This window comes from Mesoplodon bidens (genome assembly GCF_964165515.1).
Source record: "Mesoplodon bidens genome assembly, chromosome: 5".
Classification (NCBI taxonomy): domain Eukaryota; kingdom Metazoa; phylum Chordata; class Mammalia; order Artiodactyla; family Ziphiidae; genus Mesoplodon; species Mesoplodon bidens.
Window position 1 is genome coordinate 2,057,208 of NC_138161.1, and position 19,882 is coordinate 2,077,089.

At 63.5% G+C, this 19,882-nt stretch overlaps 1 protein-coding gene across 5 annotated transcripts in view; it reads right to left on the reverse strand.

Annotated features, from left to right (window-relative positions):
- Positions 1-268: 268 nt before the first annotated feature.
- Positions 269-19,882, reverse strand: part of SLX9 (SLX9 ribosome biogenesis factor) — a 46,495-nt gene continuing 26,881 nt past the window's right edge. The window contains exons 6-7 of one of the 5 annotated variants that reach the window (XM_081235488.1): positions 683-860; positions 277-452 (exon numbers count right to left, since the gene is read on the reverse strand). In XM_081235488.1, the coding sequence (XP_081091614.1) occupies positions 426-452; positions 683-860 (205 nt within the window). In that variant the 3' untranslated portion in view covers positions 277-425. Of the gene's footprint in view, positions 861-18,645; positions 18,888-19,882 lie in introns of those variants that run through there. The other 4 variants (XM_081235486.1, XM_081235487.1, XM_081235489.1 and 1 more) reach the window with 4 other exon arrangements.

Below are 19,882 nucleotides of genomic sequence, written 5' to 3' on the forward strand. Positions count from 1 at the left end.
CACGCAGGAGAAAGTGGCTGGATGCTGCAGCATCCTCACACCCACATTCCAACATGTAAGGAAACTGGTTAAAATCCAACAATCCTGTACTTGTAACAATTTAAAAGAAAAGAGCATTTGGGGTGCTTGAAGTCAAGGGAACAACGAGGGTGTCCTCAGGGACTAAGTAACCCAGCCTGATGAGAATCCAGCTGAAGCGAGGAGGTAACTAACCCGGGACCTGTGCGCCAGGGAGCCGTCTCCTCCTGGGCGGGAGGGGGCCCTGCCCAGAGGCCAGGTGAGAGCCAGGTGAGGCGGGAGGATGGACTGAGAAGGTCCTTCTCAGATGTTAAACAATAAGAAGAAAGTGAGGAAGAGTTAAGGTTTCGTTTTTTAAAAATCTCTGCCCTATATTTTCTGTTGCTGGCTGTTCTGAAGCAGCATTCTCAAAATATGTTCCTCAGACACTGACCCTGTGAGAATTTCCATGAAAATCAAAACACCAATTAGTTTGAGAATCCTGCTGCCCCCCACCCCATCCCCAGAGGGTCAGGGTTCACATTAGCCCGTTAAAGGCACTGATAAGTCCTGCTGTAGGGCCTGTGTTCAAACTTGCCTGGCTCTGTGTCCCCCAAACAATTTTGGCCAAAGAACCCCTTTTTCATGTAGTAGCTGATACCGACCCAGAACTCCTAAACCTGACCTTGGGTAAAGTTGCATCAGAGTAGCAGCAAGGAGGGTGAGTCAGGCAGGATCTGGCCTCCCGATGACAGCTCCCTTCTGAGCGGAAGGACTTTGAAACTGGGTGATGCCTCTCGGCTCCTCTAGGCTCCAGGCTGGACGGCACCCTTTCTCCCAGTGGACAGCAGCGAACACCGAGCCTGGAAACAGAAGCAGGAGGGACAGTCAGAGGTGGGGAGTCACCCGAACAGCATGAAGTGCAGCTGCAGAAGGGCAGGGCCAGCGGTGGACGGACGGGCGGAGGTGACAGGACGCATGGCCCTGCCCCAGGCTGAGGGGGCCTGGAACACCACAGCATGGGGACCACGGGGACAGGCCAGCCTCCGCTGGGCTCCGTCCTGGGCTGGTAAACTCAGCCCGCCCCCCGTGTGTGAAGCCTCCCTTGCCTGGGCTGGGCTCACTGAGCTGCCCGACAGTGGACATGGCTCTCCTGACAGAGGGGAGGGCTGCAGGCACCGACAGGGGTGGGCCGTGTGGACCCAGCCCAGGACAGGCCCACAGTCAGGACTCCCCCTCTCCACAGCCCGGCCCCTCCTCTGATCAGATGCTCGGCCTCTGCGACCCCCAAACACCCCTGCAGCCCAGAGATGCCAGCGGCCAGATGGGTGGGTGAGCAGCCAGTGCACCCCAAACCCAAGACTGCCAGTGCCCCTATTATGGGTTGAGCTGTGTCCCAAAAAGCATATGTTGAAGCCCTGACCCCCAGGGCCTCAGAATGGGACTGCATTTGGAAACAGAGCCTTAAAGAGGTAATTAGGTTAAAGTGAGGTCACTAGGGTGGCACCCACTCGGATAGGGACTGGTGTCCTTGGAAGAAGCGGAGACGACACACAGACACACACAGAGGGATGACCACCTGGGGACACGGGGAGGGGATGGCGTCCACACGCCCAGGAGAGAGGCCTCGGGAGGGACAGCCCTGCGACCCCTGGGCCTCAGACCTCCAGCCTCCAGGATTGGGAGAAAATAATTTCAGTCGTTTAAGCTGCCTGAGCTGACTAATCCACACAGCCTTGAACCCTAACTGGCAAGAGACAAAAAGAGCCAAGGGACCTGATTTTCATCATGATAAACACGAAGGACCCCCCGAGTTGCTCTTTCTTGCACGGCTTAGCCATTTGGGGTTTCTGCGGGGCGGGGAGGGGTGGGGGCCGTGGACCCCGCGCCCTCAGCTGCTCCCCCAGCCACGTGCTAGTCGCTCCCGTTCAGTCTTGGGCAAAGCAAACGCTTTCTCCGAGACGCACCTGGCTCGGCACAAAACGGCTCGCCAGCCACTCGCCCTGTCCCGGGGGGTGTCCCGACCCGGCGGGAGGAGAGGAGGTGGCCGTCACCTCACCAGGCTCCTCACCGTGGTGTCGGTGACGGCGTGGAGCCCACAAGGCCCCGGGGAACATCGTAGCCGGGGGTTGGGGGGGAGGGTGCCGGGGAGGCTTCAGGGCTGTGTGGCCCAGCCCTGGCAGATCAGGGAAACTGAGGCCGAGGGGGGACATCGCCTTTGGGGTGAGCTCACCCCTCCTGAACCCCATCCGCCCCTACAGCCCCCACCCCAGGGAAGCTGAGCAGCACTCAGTGGGGCCGCAGTGGGGCTGGCAGCCCCACGTCCCAGAGCCTCAGCACCAGGTCAGGCCCAGCCCTGGGCCAGCGAGTCCCTGCACCACCCCCACCAGCCTGCAGGCCTGTGCAGGGCAGCTCCGCCCGGGGGGCAGGGGAAGGTGTGCATGAGGGTGGTCAGGTGTCTCCCACAGCTGCCACCACTGCCCAGAGGGACACCTCTCATGCACTGGCCACGCCCACAGGGGGCTGTAGTAGGGGAGAGCCAGGTGCTAGACCGGCCAGGTCTCTGGAGCTCACAGCCCTGGCTTCGGGAAAGCAGGGCCGTCGACCTCAGAGCAGCTGTGTGGGAACTGCCCAGGGGCCTGGCCTCCGTTCAAGGTGTTGGGACACAGGTGGTGGACCCATCGGGCAGACACGGACTCTGCCAGGCCAGCCGACCCTAGGGCACACGTGGGCCTGAGAGCTGGGTTCAGCCTCCACGGCTGGGCAGCCCCACTGCCGACCCAAGAACAAGGCAGGGTAGCCCTCCGGGCGAAGGGTCCTGTCTGCAGACCCCCGGGGGAGTGGGTCCGGGGCAGCTGCCTCTTCTGGAATCCTCCGGAACAGACCAGAGTGAAGATGCACTGACAGCTAAGCCAGCTAAGGGAGCCACTCAACCGTTCTTTCTGGAAACGTCCAGATTCACAGGCAAACTCCTGCCCACGGGGTGTGTGCAGGGGAAGAGTGGGGTGACCCTAGAACGTGGGCCCGGGAGCCGGGGGAGCTGCCCCAAGAGCATGGGACCGTGGGGTGGGGGGCACCGCAGAGAGGTCCTGCTTGGAGTCCAGACAGCGTTACCCGCTGCCCAGGACTCACGTGGGTGGTCAGGGCTGGGCACCGCCCGGGGCGGGCAGGAGGCAGACACAGCCTCATCTGCGGGGGCTGCGGGGGCTGCGGGGGAGCAAGGCCTATATCGGCACCTGGGGCTGTGCGTCCTTCTGATGCGTCGGCAGCACCCAGAGCGCCCGGATGCTGGGGGCTTCCAGCAGCCAGGAGAGGCCCGGGTCCTGCCGCCCACCCAGAGCCGTGGCTTCTGCTGCCTCGGCCTGCCCCTCCTCCCCAGCTTCTCGGGCTTGGCTGGCCTCAGCCCCTCCCCTGCAGGCCCCAGGGGGACCATGGGTTCGGGGCACCGGGAGGGATGTGCTCAAGGCTGGCAGAGGCCGGCAGACCCACTGCTGCCATTCCCTGGTGTCCCCGCCCCAGGCAGGGAATGAGGGGCTCTGGTGTGTCCTGGGGAATCTCCCCACGCGCTCCAGACACAGCTGCTGAGCCAGGGGGCACAGGACCAGGCCCGCAGGGGTTTTGTCTGTTTGTGGTCACACTGCTCACCCAGGGCTCACGGCACGTCCCTTGAGCAGATGATTCCGGGCAGGGAGGCAGGTGCAAGGGAGGATGCCCCAGCTTCCCGCTCGGAGGCGAGACGCACAGTTACAGCGGCACCTCGTCCAGAATCAAAGGTCTTTCTCCTGCAGGGGCCAGTGCTGAGCCTGTGATGATGCCCTCACCGCAGCGAGCTCCCGATCTCCTTCCCGGGTCTCAGAGGGGCCGACGGAGAGAACTCACCGCCAGCCCCTCTGCACTGGAGGCTGTGAACCTCGGCCTCCGACAGCCCAGCATCTCCTGGCCTCACCCCACACCCCTGGAGCCCACAGTCCAGCCTCTCCGGTAGCACCACTGGGTGGGGGGCTTTCCCTTCCCTGCATCCCAGCCAAGGGGTCTCACACCCACATGCATGTGAGAATCACCCAGGAAGAGTGGCTGGGATCTGGATTTCTGTCCCCACCGCAGCCCTGAGGAATCTAGACCTCAGGGCTGGGGCAGCCCGCACGCAGCTGGGAGCCGCGGCCTTGGACAGACGCCAGGGGCCTGAAATCCCCTCCTTCCCCGTGAGTGTGGACTCAGCAGAGAGCGAGGGACCGACGCCCAGGCACGGCAGCCCGTCGCTCACGCCCTCCCCTGCCCGGAGACCCTCTCAGAGACCTGGCCCTGGGAGTTCAGTGTGTGCAAAGCACCTCCGGGCTTGCAGGCCCGCCCGGCCCCTCGCTCACCCCTCCCCATCTCTGTGTGGAGGGCGGAGCCGACGGTGCCACCTGAGTCCCCTCTCGGGCGCTGTCCCCTGGCTGCTTCAACCTGCCGAGGGCTGCGGCCTCAGCAGATGGCCTGGAGCTGACGGGGGGCAGTCTGTCAGACCAGTGGCTCACATGCAAAATGCAAAAAGATGCAAGTCCAATAAGCAGAGAGTGCTGCGTGGGCACGGGCCTCCTCTTGGCTCTCCAGCAGGACTGAGGTTTAGAAGGAAAACTGTGGTTTTCTGAAGAATGTCCTATGTGAGTCCTACAGGGCTGAGGTCAGGACCCCCTGCCGCCTGCAGGACATCGTCTTCCTCCGAGCGCCCACCCGCCCTCCTCCCTGCAGGGCGGGGTCCAGGGAGGAGGCCACAGACCCACCTCTGAGGGCAAGGCCCCTCAGCCCGCATCAGGGCCTGGAGGGATGATGGAGATGGAGGCACCTCTAATGAGCTGGTCTGGGGAGCAGGTAGGTACCTGAGACAGAGGCCGTGGCCTCTGGGCAGGGGGGGCTCCGTCCCCACCAGAGCCTCCAGGCCCCCGTGCTTCAGCAGCCCCGGCCCCGCCCAGAAGGCCCCAGGACACAGAAGCAGCGCCCCGTGAAGCCCTCTCTTCCCAACTGGCAGAGCCCCCATCCCTGCTGCTCTGGGCCTGGCTGTGGGGTTGCGCCCCCAGCGCCCAGACAGCAGCCCCAAGTCTGCAGGCTGCCATGTGCAGGCCCTGGCCGCCGTCCCGGGTGTGGCCACCAGCAGGTTCTTGTTTTCCTTCCTCTCCTGGGAGATGGGCTATTCCTGCTGCTTCCAGAAAGTGTGTTTGTTATCCGGTTCCTGGAAACACCGTCTGATTAAACAGGCTCCGTCCAGGCCTGCCAGTCAGAGGCTGTGTTGCCCATGGCCCACCATGAGGCTGAGGGAGGTCTGCCCTCCAGGCTGGGACCAGGCTCTAAATGGGGGGATTCCCCCTCAGAGCAGATAACGGCGTGGCTCCTCGGGCATCAGCTGGCTGCAGAATCTTCCTCTGCAGGCCATCACCTCCCAAGCACATGGACACCTGGGCCCAGGAGTTCAAGTTCAAGAACAAGCACATGCACAGGCACACGGGCATGCACACATGCAAGGTGCACACACGTGAGCCCACACACACATGAACACACCATGCACCCATGTTTGGACACACACACATACAAATAAACATATGCACGGGTGCACACAGACACACACATGGAGGCCCCAGTCTCAGCACCAGGGTGCTGTTGTAGGGATATTGGCTTAACACCTAATAAATAATTGAGCAGAAATGTAAATCATTAATAAAGTCTCATAAACAAAAGTCAAGTGGGAATTCTGTTTACAACATGCAGTAATGCAGAATTACTGACAAAACGCCTCCTCCAGCACCCAGCGCCCCCGGGACGGACAGCTGTCCCCGGTCAAGCCCTTCCTCTCCCCAGATGCCGAGCCTTCACACCCCAAAGCCCGCAGCCTTGGGGACACACGCCAAGACCAGGCCCCTGCGCTCGGGCAGACAGGGACACTTAGGGAGGGACCGGGTTTCCCCTGGGCCAGTCACTGGCCGGCCAAGGCTCCCGCCAGGTGGTGCCTCAGGACCCCCAACACTCTTCATCTAAGGCTGGGAAACCGTGTCCCAACCCCGAGGTCCTCCGGAGGCAGGGCGGTGGGCAGAGTCCAGTGCTCGGGCCTCATGACAACACGCCGCCTCACACCTCTTCAAAGGACATGGCCAACAGGGGCTGCACACTTCACTCAATGCGCTTGGGTCCTGTTGCCCGTTGGCGTCCAGTGGAGGCTGATGATTGGGTTTTGTAACCTAAGTAGTAACTGCCAGGGGTGGGGATTTGACACACTCACAGGGGCTGAGACAGGTGTGAAGGATGGGACACATGTGGAGGACAGGACAGGTGTGAGGGAGGGGACACGTGTGAGGGACAAGACAGGTGTGGGGGATGGAACAGGTGTGAGGGATGGAAAAGGTGTGAGGAATGGGACAGGTGTAAGGGATGGGACAGGTGTGGGGATGGGACAGGTGTGAGGGATGGGACAGGTGGGGGACGGGACAGGTGTGGGGACGGGACAGGTGGGGGGACAGACAGGTGTGAGGGATGGGACAAGTGTGGGGACGGGACAGGTGTGGGGATGGACAGGTGGGGACGGGACAGGTGTGGGGACGGGACAGGTGGGGGACGGGACAGGTGTGGGGATGGGACAGGTGGGGGATGGGACAGGTGGGGGTGGGACAGGTTGGGGACGGGACAGGTGGGGGAGGGGAGAGGTGGGGGTGGGACAGCTGGGGGATGGGACAGGTGTGAGGGATGGGACAGGTGTGAGGGATGAAACAGGTATGAGGGACGGGACAGGTGGGGGACAGGACTGGTGAGGGACGGGACAGGTGGGGAGAGGTTCAGGTGTGAGGGATGGGACAGGTGTGGGGATGGGACAGGTGTGGGGACGGGACAGGTGGGGGATGGGACAGGTGGGGGAGGGACAGCTGGGGAATGGGACAGGTGGGGGAGGGGAGAGGTGGGGGTGGGACAGCTGGGGGATGGAACAGGTGTGGGGACGGGACAGGTGGGGGGATGGGACAGGTGGGGGATGGGATCGGTGGTGGTGGGACAGGTGGGCGAGACTGGTGGGGGACGGGACAGGTGGCAGTGGGACAGGTGGGGTGATGGGACAGGTGAGGGACGGGACAGGTGGGGGGACGGGATAGGTGTGGGGATAGGACAGGTGGGGGATGAGACAGGTGTGGGTGGGATAGGTGTGGGGACAGGACAGGTGTGGGGATGGGACAGGTGGGGGACGGGACAGGTGTGGGGATGGGACAGGTGGGGGACGGGACGTGTGGGACGGGACAGGTGTGGGTGGGACAATTGGGGGGACGGGACAGGAGGGGGTGGGACAGGTGCAGGATGACACAGGTGGGGGTGAGACAGGTGGGGGACAGGACAGGTGGAGGTGGGACAGGTGGGGAACGGGACAGGTGTGGGGCCGGGACAGGTGGAGGATGGGACAGGTGGGGGATGGGACAGGTGGGGGACGGGACAGGTGTGGTGGGACAGGTGTCCCTCCTGTCCTCTGGCCCCTGGCTAGCTCCCTCCCATCTCCTCCTTCCTGCCACAGGCCCACTGAGGGGCCCAGCCTGTTCAGGGCGTCATCCTCATGTGTGACCCTAGGCCCCTGTGCTTGCTGATGTCCCCTGGGACTTCATCCTGGCCTCAAGCATCATGCTCCCCCCACCTTCCACTGCCCTTTCCAGCTACTCTCCTGGGACCCAAGGAAGTTTTACTGGATCCCAACCCTGCCCGGAGGGTCCAGAATCCAGGCAGGCTCTGCACACCCTCCCCTCCTGCCCTCCCGACCCCCAAACCTGTCCCACCTGTGTGGGTGGGACAGGTGTGGGACGGGACAGGTGTGGGACGGGGCAGGTGTGGGGACGGGACAGGTGGGGGACGGGACAGGTGGGACGGGACAGGTGGGGGTGGTACAAGTGTGGGGACGGTACAGGTGAGGAATGGGACAGGTGTGGGACGGGACAGGTGGGGGACGGGACAGGTGTGGGGATGGGACAGGTGGGAGACGGGACAGGTGGGGGACGGGACAAGTGTAGGATGGGACAGGTGTGGGGATGGAACAGGTGTGGGGTGGGACAGGTGGGGGACGGGACAGGTTTGGGACGGGAGAGGTGTGGGGACGGGACAGGCATGGGGACAGGACAGGTTGGGGATGGGACAGGTGTGGGATGGTACAGGTGTGGTGGGACAGGTGGGGGACAGGACATGTGTGCGATGGGAGAGGTGGGGACGGGACAGGTGGGGATGGGACAGGGGGACGGGACAGGAGGGGGTGGAACAGGTGGGGACGACACAGGTGGGGGTGGAACAGGTGTGGGGATGGACAGGTGGGCGACGAGACAGGTGTGGGGATGGACAGGTGGGCGACGAGACAGGTGTGGGGATGGAACAGGTATGGGGACGGGACAGGTTAGGGGACGGAACATGTGGGGGAAGGGACAGGTGGGGGACGGGACAGGTGTGGGGATGGGTCAGGTGTGGGGATGGGACAGGTGTGAGGATGGGACAGGTGGGGGGTGGGACAGGTGAGGGATGGGACAGGTTTGGGGGTCGGGAGGGCAGGAGGGGAGGGTGTGCAGAGCCCACCTGGATTCTGGACCCTCCGGGCAGGGTTGGGATCCAGTAAAACTTCCTTGGGTCCCAGGAGAGTAGCTGGAAAGGGCAGTGGAAGGTGGGGGGAGCATGATGCTTGAGGCCAGGATGAAGTCCCAGGGGACATCAGCAAGCACAGGGGCCTAGGGTCACGCGTGAGGGTGACGCCCTGAACAGGCTGGGCCCCTCAGTGGGCTTGTGGCAGGAAGGAGATGGGAAGGGGCTAGCCAGGGGCCAGAGGGCTTGGGGCCGACAGGAGCAGGGTCCTGTGCGAGCCGTGGGACGGGGCCTGGCAGGGCTGGGGCGTGCGGAGCCTGCAGGGCAGCAGGCTCGGGGGAGGGGCAGGTCGGCCTCTGCTGCCTGGGGTGGAGCGTCGGCTGTGGTGGGACGGGGCGGGAGATCTGATCGCCCAAGCAGAACCCCGGCGTATGAGTTACCTGTCACTGCCTCACAAATTACCCCAAACGCAGCGGCTTCACCCGGCCAGCTCGCCGGGTCTCCGCGGTTTCTGGCTGCACCGCCCGAAGGCTGGAAGCCGGAGGGTCCACTTCCAGGAGAGACATTGGCTGCAGCCTCCTGGTGCGCCTGCCCGGGGCTGCCCATCCCCTCCCGTCGTGCGGGGGCCGCGCGGCCTACCAGACCCCGGGCGTGGACAGGGCTGCGTGGCTGTCAGTCCTGAGGACTTCCGTGCTGCGGGGCCACGCCAGCAGGCTCTGGTGAGCTGGTACCCGGGCCTCAGCCTCCACTCGGTGCACGAGGGGCCCCAGCCTCCCTGAGCCTCGGCACCCTCCCCCGTCACACAGGACAGCAGCGGCACCTACATCGTGGGGTTGGCAGGACTCCAGGAGACAACGTGTGGACGACACTCAGCCCAGAGCTGGCCGCCACTGAGGGTGGAGAATGCCCTGATGCCACTTGTATTAACACCCATCGGCCGCGTCTCCAGGGACTGGCTGTGGAAAACGCTCGACGGTAGTTCGTCCCCTTTCAGCCGCGGTGAGCGGGGGCACCGCGGTGGCCTTTGGACTTGGGGGCCGCGGAGTCTAACGGCAGCCGAAGTGCTCGCGAGGGCTCGAGTGTGACACCCCCAGGCTGAGGTCTCATTTTTCAGGATGCGCAAAGGGCCAACCAAACCAAAATATTATTACAAGGCTAAGTCCTGTTTTACAGCTGCCTTTAATATATGACCGTCTTGTTTTAGTTTCGTCCAAACAACTTTCCCTTCGCCCCGAGCAGCTGCGTGTCTTTCTGCTCGCAGGTCTGGAGCCAGGCGGAAGCAAAGGGCAGCGCTGTGACAGGAGCCACAGCAGGGACACGGGGTCCCTCGGCCGAGGTGTCGCACCACGACGCTCCAGGGCTCGAGAGAGACCCCTGCTTTCTCTGGAAGGGGGGTGGGGGGGATCAGCCAAGCGAGTTCAGTTCTGGGGGTCGGGGGGGGAGGAGAGTGGTGCCTGGTTTCCTTCAGGACTGGGGGCCCTCTGTTTGGGGGCTGCTGTGTTGCCATGGACACCTGACGTCTGTGGTCGGCTGTCCTGGGCAGGATGGGGAAGGGGGGCCCGGGGCTCACCCTGGCGTGGCTATGGCGGGACCTCTTGGGCACCAGCCCTGGGCTCAGGGCCCCGGCCCAGCGGGCCCTGGACAAGGTGCAAGTGGCCCTTCCCGGCCCTCAGGCCCCGCTGTGGCTCCTCAGGCCTCCAGACACCCGGACATTGGGGGCTCTGGCTCTCTTTCCAAAGCGCTGGGGGATCACTTGGCCGTGGGAAACGACCGACCCCTTTGGGGCCGCCAGGGCCTGTGGCCCCTGCTCCATCCTGGGAGCCCGGCTCCCTGCGCCTTGGTCGAATATTTCTCCTTCACAGAAAGGGCAGGACAAGCCAAGAACCCGCACCCCACTGTCTACCCCCCGACCCCAGCATCTGGGAGAGCTCCCCGCTGACGCAGCGGTCCCAGGGGGAGTGAGGGGTGAGCCACTTTCCTGACAGTCGCCCCGAGGGGGACCCCCAGGTCATCCAGACGCCTCCACAAGCAACTCCCAGGGGACATTTAAGGCTTATTGATTCTATTGTTTCTCTGTTTGCCAAACCAGCCACTTCTTTTCTCTTTTTTCACGTATTCCTGCAGCTTTGTTGGGCTTCGGGCTTTGTCTTATTTTTCTTCTCCACAGTCTGGAATTGAATGCTTAGTTCATGTATTTTTTATGCTCTCTTGTGTATAATGAAAACACAGTGGAAAGTTCTCCACCGAGTGCATTTCTGGCCGCCTTCTAGAAGCTGCACTGGGGAGCGTCTTCTGTGCTAGGCTTTTCCAGACCTCCCGTCGGGCCACATGGCTTCCTCTGAGGCCCGAGTCACTCTGGAGAACACGTGCTTCTTTTCCAAGTTGTTACACTCACCTCACTGTGACTTAGAGGTTAATTTCAGCTCCACTGCGTGTGTCAGAGAACTCGTCACGTGTCCAGCAGAGTTTATTGAGTGTCCCACGTCCCAGGCAGCTCCAGAGGGGAAATGAAAAGGAACAGCTGGTACCATGTCGGTGTGAAAACCACCATGGGAGACTCTTCTTTTGTTGTTATTCCCTGGAAGCACATCTGATTTGCTGTTTCTTTCCTGCAGAAAATTCTTATTTCTCAGTATTTCTGGCCGACTTGCCGATGGCAGCCTGCCCTGACCTCAGCACAGACAGGGCGACTCGTTTCTACTCCTCGGTCTCCCGGGGGTGGGGGTGGGAGTGGGGGGACAGGAAGAAGACGTATCAGTCACAAGGCGCCGGTTCTGCTGTTGTGACAAACACTCTCAGAGGTCAGCGGCTCCACGATCACGGTTCGTCTCTCGCTGGCACAGCAAGTCCCCCTGAGTCAGCGGGCTCTGCCCCATGTCGTCCTCATGCAGGACCGGGCTGGGGGACCGGCCACCGTCCGCAGCACTGCTGGTCACCACGCAGCCCGGCGCATGGGGCGCATGGGGCCCTGACTCTGGAAGCTGCCCCCAAAGTGGTGCGTGTTACGTGCACTCACTGTTGTGTCCAGATCAGGCTGGGGGCTGTGCCCGACCCCAGAGAAGCAGAGGGCGCAGGCCCATGGCAAGCCAGGGGAAGACCAGGCTCTGTGCTCGGCCTTGGGACTGGCCACAGGGGTCTCCACCACAGAGACAAGGACAGGAAGGGGGCGGGCGCCTTACCTGCACCCCGGTCACTAGGAGCTGCTTCTGGACGGTCCGCAGAGGCAGGGTTTGAGGCCCCATCGTGCTGGGAGGAGGTGGTGATTGATTAGTAATGTCTGTCCCGGTGGGGGCAGGGCACGGGTGCCTGCTTTGCACTGGACGTGGAAACATTCCTTGCGAAGCAGGTTTTGTCACATGATGACAAGGAGACACCAGCAGGCTCCAGAGGCCAGGCAGGAGGGGTGGGCCCATCTGGTCAGGGACCTCAGGGGACCCCAGAGCAGGTGGAGGTCCCAGCCCAGCTATCTGCTCCTTCTGGGGTGCTGGGACCAGGACACCAGCCGGACAACAGGACATCCGAGGGGCAGGCCAGGGTGCAGTCCTGCTGGAGCCAATGTGTCCTGTGCAGGATCCCACCCCAGGAGGAGTTCAGGGTGTGGGCTGGACGGGACGAGGACCAGGACAAAGCCTCGCCTGGGATTCCAAGGGGTCCTGCAGCGGAAGGGGCCTGGGGCCCGGCCTCCTCCCTCTGGGGGGCATGGGAGCAGGGTGGGGTCCAGCCTTGAGGTTGGAAACACCCCCTTCCCCCTCCAGCAGGAGGAAGCTCATGGACACCGTGGACCTTCCTGGGGACCTGAAGGAAAGTCTCCAGGAAAAGCTGCAGGCCCCTCATTTGTGAGCAGAGTGGACACAGCACGGCCAGGGACCCCTGAGCCAGGCTGTGACCCCAGGAATGCAAAGCCGTGCAGCACGTGGAAAACTAATCGCACCATCTGCCCCCGCAGCAGGAAAAGTAATAACAAAACACATGACTGAAAGGAGCCAAGAAGGAATTCAAGAAAACTCAGCATCTCCCCTCAATAGAGGTGCTCAAGGGTCAGGAACCATAGGTGTCCTTCCTACTCTGAGAGGGCCGTGCTGGAGAGCAAACACCTGCCTTGTACCTGCAGACTTCGTTCCTAAAAACATACTCGCATGCACATACATGTACGTATGCGTGCACACACGCAGGCATGGGCACACGTGTAAACACAGGCGTGTATGCACACACGCTCACACTCACACATTCACCCCACGGCCGGCAGGTCGGCATCACAGGGCCTGACGCCCCACCCCGTCGGAGCCGGTGGTCTCTGGGTGCAGGAGTCGGGGTGGGGGCTGCCAGCCTAGCCCCACGGGAGCTGCCCTTTCCAGGGTGCTGCCTTTCTTCCCTGTTCTCCTTCGTTTAATCCCAGTCGTAATAATAACCCCAATCATGCTTGTTCGGGATTCGGGCTGCACGGCCCAGGGCTCCAGGACTCCCACTGGGCTGGTGTAAGGGGATGAGGTTGTCCTGTCCTGAACGTGGGGCCCCCAGGCACCGGGAGGGTGGGGACATGGCGCTGGATGTGGCAGGGTGTCCAGACGGCATCACTCACCCAAGTCTCGCATCTACTTGTGGGCTTATTTTTTCCCATCTACACAGACCGAGGACCCAGGGCCTGAGTGACAGCCAGGACGCCCAGCCCCTGGCCCCAGCCGTCCTGTCCAGTGTGCGTGTGGCCCCCAGTCTTTACGGACAAACTCAATCATCTGCTGTAGATGCAACACAGGTGCCTGCTTTTAAACACGTTCTCCGCCAGAATAGGAGCAAACCCACCCCCCCCAATTGTCAAGCACTGTTAGAGAAAAGAGGATTAAATTTTACATTGCACACTTGACCCTTACAATGTAGCTTACGTTCACATATTATGAAACAAAATTAAATATTTAAGAAGCAGCCCGTAAAAATCAAAGGAAGCAGGTGAAGCTGGCTGTGTATCCAGCTGACAGCAGTCAGACCGAGGAGGTGTCCCAAGTGACTTCAGAACCCAGTGAAGCGACTCCAGCAAACCACGGAGGAAACAGGACATTCGTGGGACCCGGGAGGTGGAACCCCCGAGGGATGACGGCTAATGATACTCAGACATGCGGCCCCAGAGCAGGGAGAGCTGAGGGGTGGGCAGGGATCCGCTGGGTCAAGTCTCTAAGCTTCTCCGGGAAGAGCCTGGGACCAGGGGCAGGTGGGCCCCAAAAGGACCTCTGACCCGGCTCTGGGAAAGGGGCCCCAGAGCCCACCCAGGGGACAGGAGGAGGCAGGTCCGCCCGGGGGGCAGCGGGCAGTCTCCACAGAAGAGGTGGCCTTGCAGGGGCTCGGGAGGCCAGCCCAGCAGGCAGACGTTCCTGTAGCCGGGCAGGAAAGCCCAATGGCACCGTCGCAGTGACCAGTGCCCAGAGGGCCTGTGGGTGAGCAGAGGCCTGGGCCACGGGCTGGGGTTGGGACAGGGCCTTTGGGAAGACAGCCGGGCTGCCGAGTGGGGCTGGGCAAGGACAGGGCAGTGCCCGGCTCTTCCCCAGGACATGGCCCCGGCCAGCAGCAGCAGGGGTGTCTGCAGGCCCCCATCAGAATGTCCCAGACCTGCCCCGTGTCCAAACCTGAACTCACCTCTCAGCGCAAAACTGAGCACTGAACGTGGCCCTGGAGCAGGAACAGCCAAGGGTCACAGCAGTTATTGCCCCACACTCCCCGCCAACATCACCCACCAGTCGGGACCTTGTCCAAGCAGGGCTGGGGGCCCGCGGGGCCCAGCTGCCCACCTGGCCTGCAGCGTCCTCCGGCTGCCTGTGGCCGAGCAGCACGTGACGTCTAAACTCAGGAGCCCTGTGGCAGAGCAGCCCCCTAAGTGGGGCCCCCTGAGCAGCACCCTGAGAGCCTCCATCACCCCCCAAGGGCCCCCCGTCACCCCCCTGCTCTTTTCCGGAAAATGGGGACCCCGTCTACTCCCAGGGCTGGGTCCGCCCACGACAAGGGGCCCTTGCCCAGCCCCGACGCCTAGGGTCTCCCCACTCCCACCCGGCATCCCGCACCCTCGCCACACCAGGACCCGTCACAGCTCTGCAGGGCCGGGGCTCAAAGCACACCCTCCGCCGCCTGCTCATCCCCGAGCATCTCGCCCTTGGACATCTGACCTTCACCTGGTCCAGGGGTCAGGTTCCTAGCGGGGAGCCCTCCTGCCCGCCCAGGTGACAGCCGCCGCCCTGCTGACCACTTCCCCCAGCCGCTTCCACGCGCTCAGCACAGGTATAAAGCAAGCACCTGCTGCCCCTGCTGGGCCTGCGGGCAGCTCGCAGACACCCTGGCAACAAGGGCCTGGCGAGGGGACACAGGCTGCTCCTTGATGTCCAGAGAGAGGCACCAGCCACCTGCCCAACGCACCCTGACAGAAGACGTGCCCGAACAGCGTGGAGGACTCCGATGTGGACGGCCCTGCTTCCCCGAGGCCTCTGGGCGGGTGTGGGACGTGCAGGGGCTGGCCTGGCCCCCAACCCGCCATGTGCCCCCAGAGCAGACTGGGCCACAGCCCTGGGACGGCCCCCTCCTGAGAGCTGCTTCTTGGTGGGACGCCACCTCCGCTCTGAGGACCCCTCCCGGGCCTGGAGGGGACACCATGGGCACCCTGCCTTGTCCAGCCTGGGCTGTGGAACGGGCACTTCCACACAAGTGCTCCCGTGCAGTCCCGTGCCTGGCCATCACCGCCCCTAGGATGGGCAACTTCCCTCCCGGACGCTGGTGACAAATCCCCCAGAGAGACTGCAGGGTTTGGCGCTGAGGCCAAAGGCAGGGGCACGTGGTCAGGGACTGGCGGCCTCCCCAAGGGCCAGAGGGCAGGAGGCCCGCTCTCCACAGCAGAGGCTGTCCCTGCCTGCCCAGCCTCCCTGGAACCTGGGGAGGGGACGTAACCCAGCCCTCGCCAATGAGATGGGACCGGACATCCCTGGGTGGGCCTCTGAGGAGGACTTAAAACGGGAGCAGGGCAGGTTTCCCGTCCCTCTTGCTGTTTGCCCTCTGCCCCTCCCCCTTTCCCTGGCTGGAATGTGATGGTGGGGGCGCTGGCAGTTGTTTTAGCACAAAGATGAGGAGACACAGTGGAGCCTGGGCTGCTGACGGCACCCTGAAGACCTGGACTGCCTGTTCCCAGATCCTCGCCGGGCAAGGGACAACTCTCCCCCATTTTAAGCACAATCGGCCACGATGACTTGGGCTTCCTGTTACGAGCAGCCTGTGGTAGGGACTAGCAGATGACCACGGCACCCCTCTCCTCCTCCCAGGCGTCAGCTAGACAGCATCCCCAGCCTGCTCTGCAGTCATCCGGGGGCCAGTGCAAACTGCCCTTGCGGGCTGCCGCCCAGCCTGACGCCTCCAGGACCCCACCCATGCAGATACAGAGCCAAGAGGGGCCCGCCTGCCCTTGGGGTGTGAGTTCAGCTGGCACGGAGCTGATGCCCCGTCGCTCACACCTGCCACCGTGCCCCTGCCTCCTCCTCCGGTGGGCCCCAGGCAAGCCCGGACTGGGCTTACGGGACAGTTGTTCCTGCCCTACTGGACACAGCTCCCCGTGTGGAGGGGTCTCCTCTCCCTCTGGTGGGGTGACTCGGGCCGGCCACAGATTAGGCCAGAAAGGGTTGGCTGAATGAGACGGAGCTGGAGGTGGGCCCTGCCAGGGGACGGGGACGAGGACGAGGGCACGTCAGGGAGGCAGAGGGAGGGCTGGCCCGCTCGTCCCCGCGGGAGCCCTGCAGCCAGAGGGCCGACCTGCACCTGGTTCTCTAATTAAACATCGCTAGTGATTAGACTGCTCCCAACCCAGGAGAGACGCTGACTTGGGAATAACTACCGCTGTGCTAAAAACCAGATGCCGAGGCAGGAGGAGGACGCTGGCGGGGGGCAGCGTCCTGGGGCCCGTTCCTCCCGGGGCACCCGAGCCCTGCGCTGTGGCTCGCCTGGTGCTGACCTGAATTGAGGGCAAGGTCAAGGTGTAAGTGGGGGTCACAGGGCAGCCAGAAGCTCTGGGTTCCCGAGAGCCCAGCGCCAGCTGTGGGGAGGCTCCCCGTCTCCAGGCCTCAGTTTCCCTCTGGAGAGAAGGTCCCAGGGCCTCCTCTTCAGGGGGCGGGACCAGGGGGACAGGAGGGACAAGGCTCCAGGCCCAGCAGGAGGCCCTACAACCCAGCAGTCTCTGTGGCACCAGAAGAAACATTTGGATTCAGAAACATCAATAGAAGTAATCACAGACTTTCTCCCCAGCATCTTAAAATTAAGATTTCTTAACCTTAAGGAGGACTCAAGAAGCACAAGCCCACGTCAGGATATGCCTGCCATCACCATTCCACCTACGGTACTTGAACAGCTTTCAGAGGCAGCACAGGGCGTGGAAGCCGCTGCCGTGCAGCCCTGCCGGCCCCCACTCTCCCGACCCTGGGGACCCTGAAGGCCCCTCAGCACCACGACCTCAGCCAGGACGCGTCACCAGTGTTATCGCTGCACGAGGAACATGCCAGAAGCAGCACGTCTGGAGTCTGGGCAAACCTGGCTGCGAGCGCCACAGGACCTGACTCCCCAGGAGCCGCGTCTGTGCCTTGTCCCCCTCCCTGCCCCACCCAGCGGATGCCCACTCAAGACAAATCTGGTGACACCCAACGCCAGGCACAAACAGGGTCGGGCCCGCCGACGACTCGGTGCGGGTGGGCGGCCACGGGGAACCCCACGCAGGACCCTCTGGACAAAGCCAGGAGCAGACGCGCAGAGTCCTCCGTCAATAACCCCGAGGTCCGAGGGCGTGGCCCCCACGCAAGCCACCCTCCGGTCCCCCGGGCTCCTAGGCCTTCCACCTCCCACCCGCTGGGCCCTTCCTCCCCTCACCCGCCCTGAACCCCACCCAGCACGGCGGCAGAGGAAGGATTTGCTGGGGCCCCAGGGCGACCCTGACCCTCTACCCAGAACACCACCACCCACATCCTCCCTCTCTCAGGGCTCTGCTGTCCCCAGCCTCAAGTCCCCTCTCCCAGCTGCTCCTATCCTACCCCCCAGCCTCCAGGCAAGCAGCAGGCACCCCCTGCTGCGTGTGGACCAATGTCACCTCTTCCCTGGGGACCGCGCCCCACCCGCTTCCCCAGAGGGCGGTGCTCGACCCTCCCGCGCGCAGCCCCTGGCTTCCTGAGACTGGCACCTGCTGCTCCGGCCGCCCGGTGACACCCCTGCCCCGGACACTCTGCCTTCCCCACGCCCCTCAGGGGGCTCCTCCTCCAGCCCCACACTCCCTCCCACAGGCCCAGCCCAGAGCCCCTCAAAGGCCCTCCCGGGCAGGCACCACAGCCCAAGCCCACGAGCCCTGCGAGCCTTCCCCTGCTGTTTGCATTTAAAATGCACACAAAAACCATGGAACCGTTTGTCACTTAACTTTATTACCAGATAATCCAAGTTCATTCTGCAAAGATTAAAACCAGACAGGGCTGTGAACGTGGAAGTCCCCCCGGCTCCCAGACCACAGCCAGCAGGCTCCCAGGCTGGCGGGGTCTCTCCCACCCGCCCTCCTGCTTTCACCACCCCACCTGCGCCGGCCTGATGTCAGGGGTCTTTGTTGGGGGGAGGGTGGCGTCCCCACACGCTTGCAACTTCTCAGGCCACTTTCCAGGGCGAGGCCCGAGTCTGCCATGGTGGACGGCGGCGCCAGGCTGGCACCGCACCCCCGTCCTCCCTCCCCCCACCACTCCCAGCGCAGCGGAGAGGGAAGCTCCTGGCATCCGGGCAGAGGTCGGGGGCCCTGACCGAGGGCATCTGGAGAAGGGGGCAGAGCCATGCCCAGCCATGGTCAGCCTGGAGCCACTGGAGCACCAGGAAGCTAGAAGGTTTTTCTCTTAAAATAATACACAACGTGCAGTCACTGTTGACAAACTCAGACAAAAGAGAAAAGCGTGAAGAATGCCAGCCGAGTGGCCGCACCACCTCCTGGGTGGCCGGCACCGAGCTCCATGGACATCCTGGATTCTTCCAGCACCTTTTTTATTGCAAAAATAAATGGGTAGTCACAACACTACCATGTCAACTGCCTGTCTCACTTCGGTAGACCCGCCTGTGCCGAGGACAGCAGCCCCGTCGCTTAGGGGCTGGTGGCAGGGCGACAATAGCAGAGTTGGCCCCCTGGGCACCTCCTCGTGGGCATCCCCGGAGCCCAGGCACGCCCCGCGCCGCGTCAGGACTGCCCACCACCCTCCAGCCGCATCTGCTGGGCCAGCTGCCGCCCGATGGCCTGCAGGGGGCTGGCTCTGTAGGCCGGGCTGGCCAGCAGCTCCCGAAACCGTGTCCTTTCTTCCTCGCTGAAAGAATGGAGAGCAGAGGTCAGCAAACCCCATGCCCTCGGTGGGGGGCTGGGGATGAGCCGTCAGCACCCCCAGGACCAGCCTTGGCTCGGCCAGCCTGCAGGGACACCAGCAAAGGGTGGTCCAGGACCAGGATGAGGGGTGGGGAGTGAGTAAGGCTGTGCGCTGTGAAGTTCTGCTTGGAGCGTCTGGGGTGGGGGGTGGGGGCAGGCCGAGGGGGGTCTGAGGCCCAACAGGGGCTTTGGGCAGGACAGGAGTGGCTGCTCAGGGGCCTCCTCGTGGTCACAAAGGCCTCTCATCCCGGACTGTGACAGGGAGCGGCTATCAAAGGCAGCAGGTGGCAGGCGCCCTGCACACACGAGGCCTCACATAGGCGGGACCTCCAGCAGGAACCGGGCACAGGAGCTCCGGGCCCCAGGGCGGCCATGGCGATGGGGATGCTACAGTGGGCCCGCCCCTCCGCAGCAGAGTCCACTGCGGGGCTGCCACTCTGTGCCTGTCCCTACAGCCAGCCGGCCCCCGTCTGGAGCCGCACGGGCCCACAGCCCAGCATGGCCACGGATGGCCTGGCCAGAACCTCAGGGCAGCAGCTCCAGCACAAGCCCACACGAGTCCATCGTGGCACCACAGTGGGGACGGCCCTGGCCTTGGGCGGGAAGGATGCGTGGAGGGCCCGGCCGTGCTCTGCCCCCACAGGGATGTGACCGTGGGCAAGGCCAAACCACACTGGGCCCCAGCTGTCTGTGCTGCGAACGGGGAGACTCTGGACCCCACTAGATGACTGACTGCCCAGCCACATGTCCACACACGCAAGACGCCTAGGATCTGGGCCCCGAGAGCCAGCAGCTGCTCCCCTCACTGCCCTGGGGGAAGGGGCTTCCTGGCCCCTGGAGACAGGCTGGGCCCAGAGCTGGCCCTGGCTGAGCTGGCCCCGGCACCCGAGGGACTGGGGTCGGGGGACGCGGCCCGACGCCTGACAGTCCCGGGGGTGG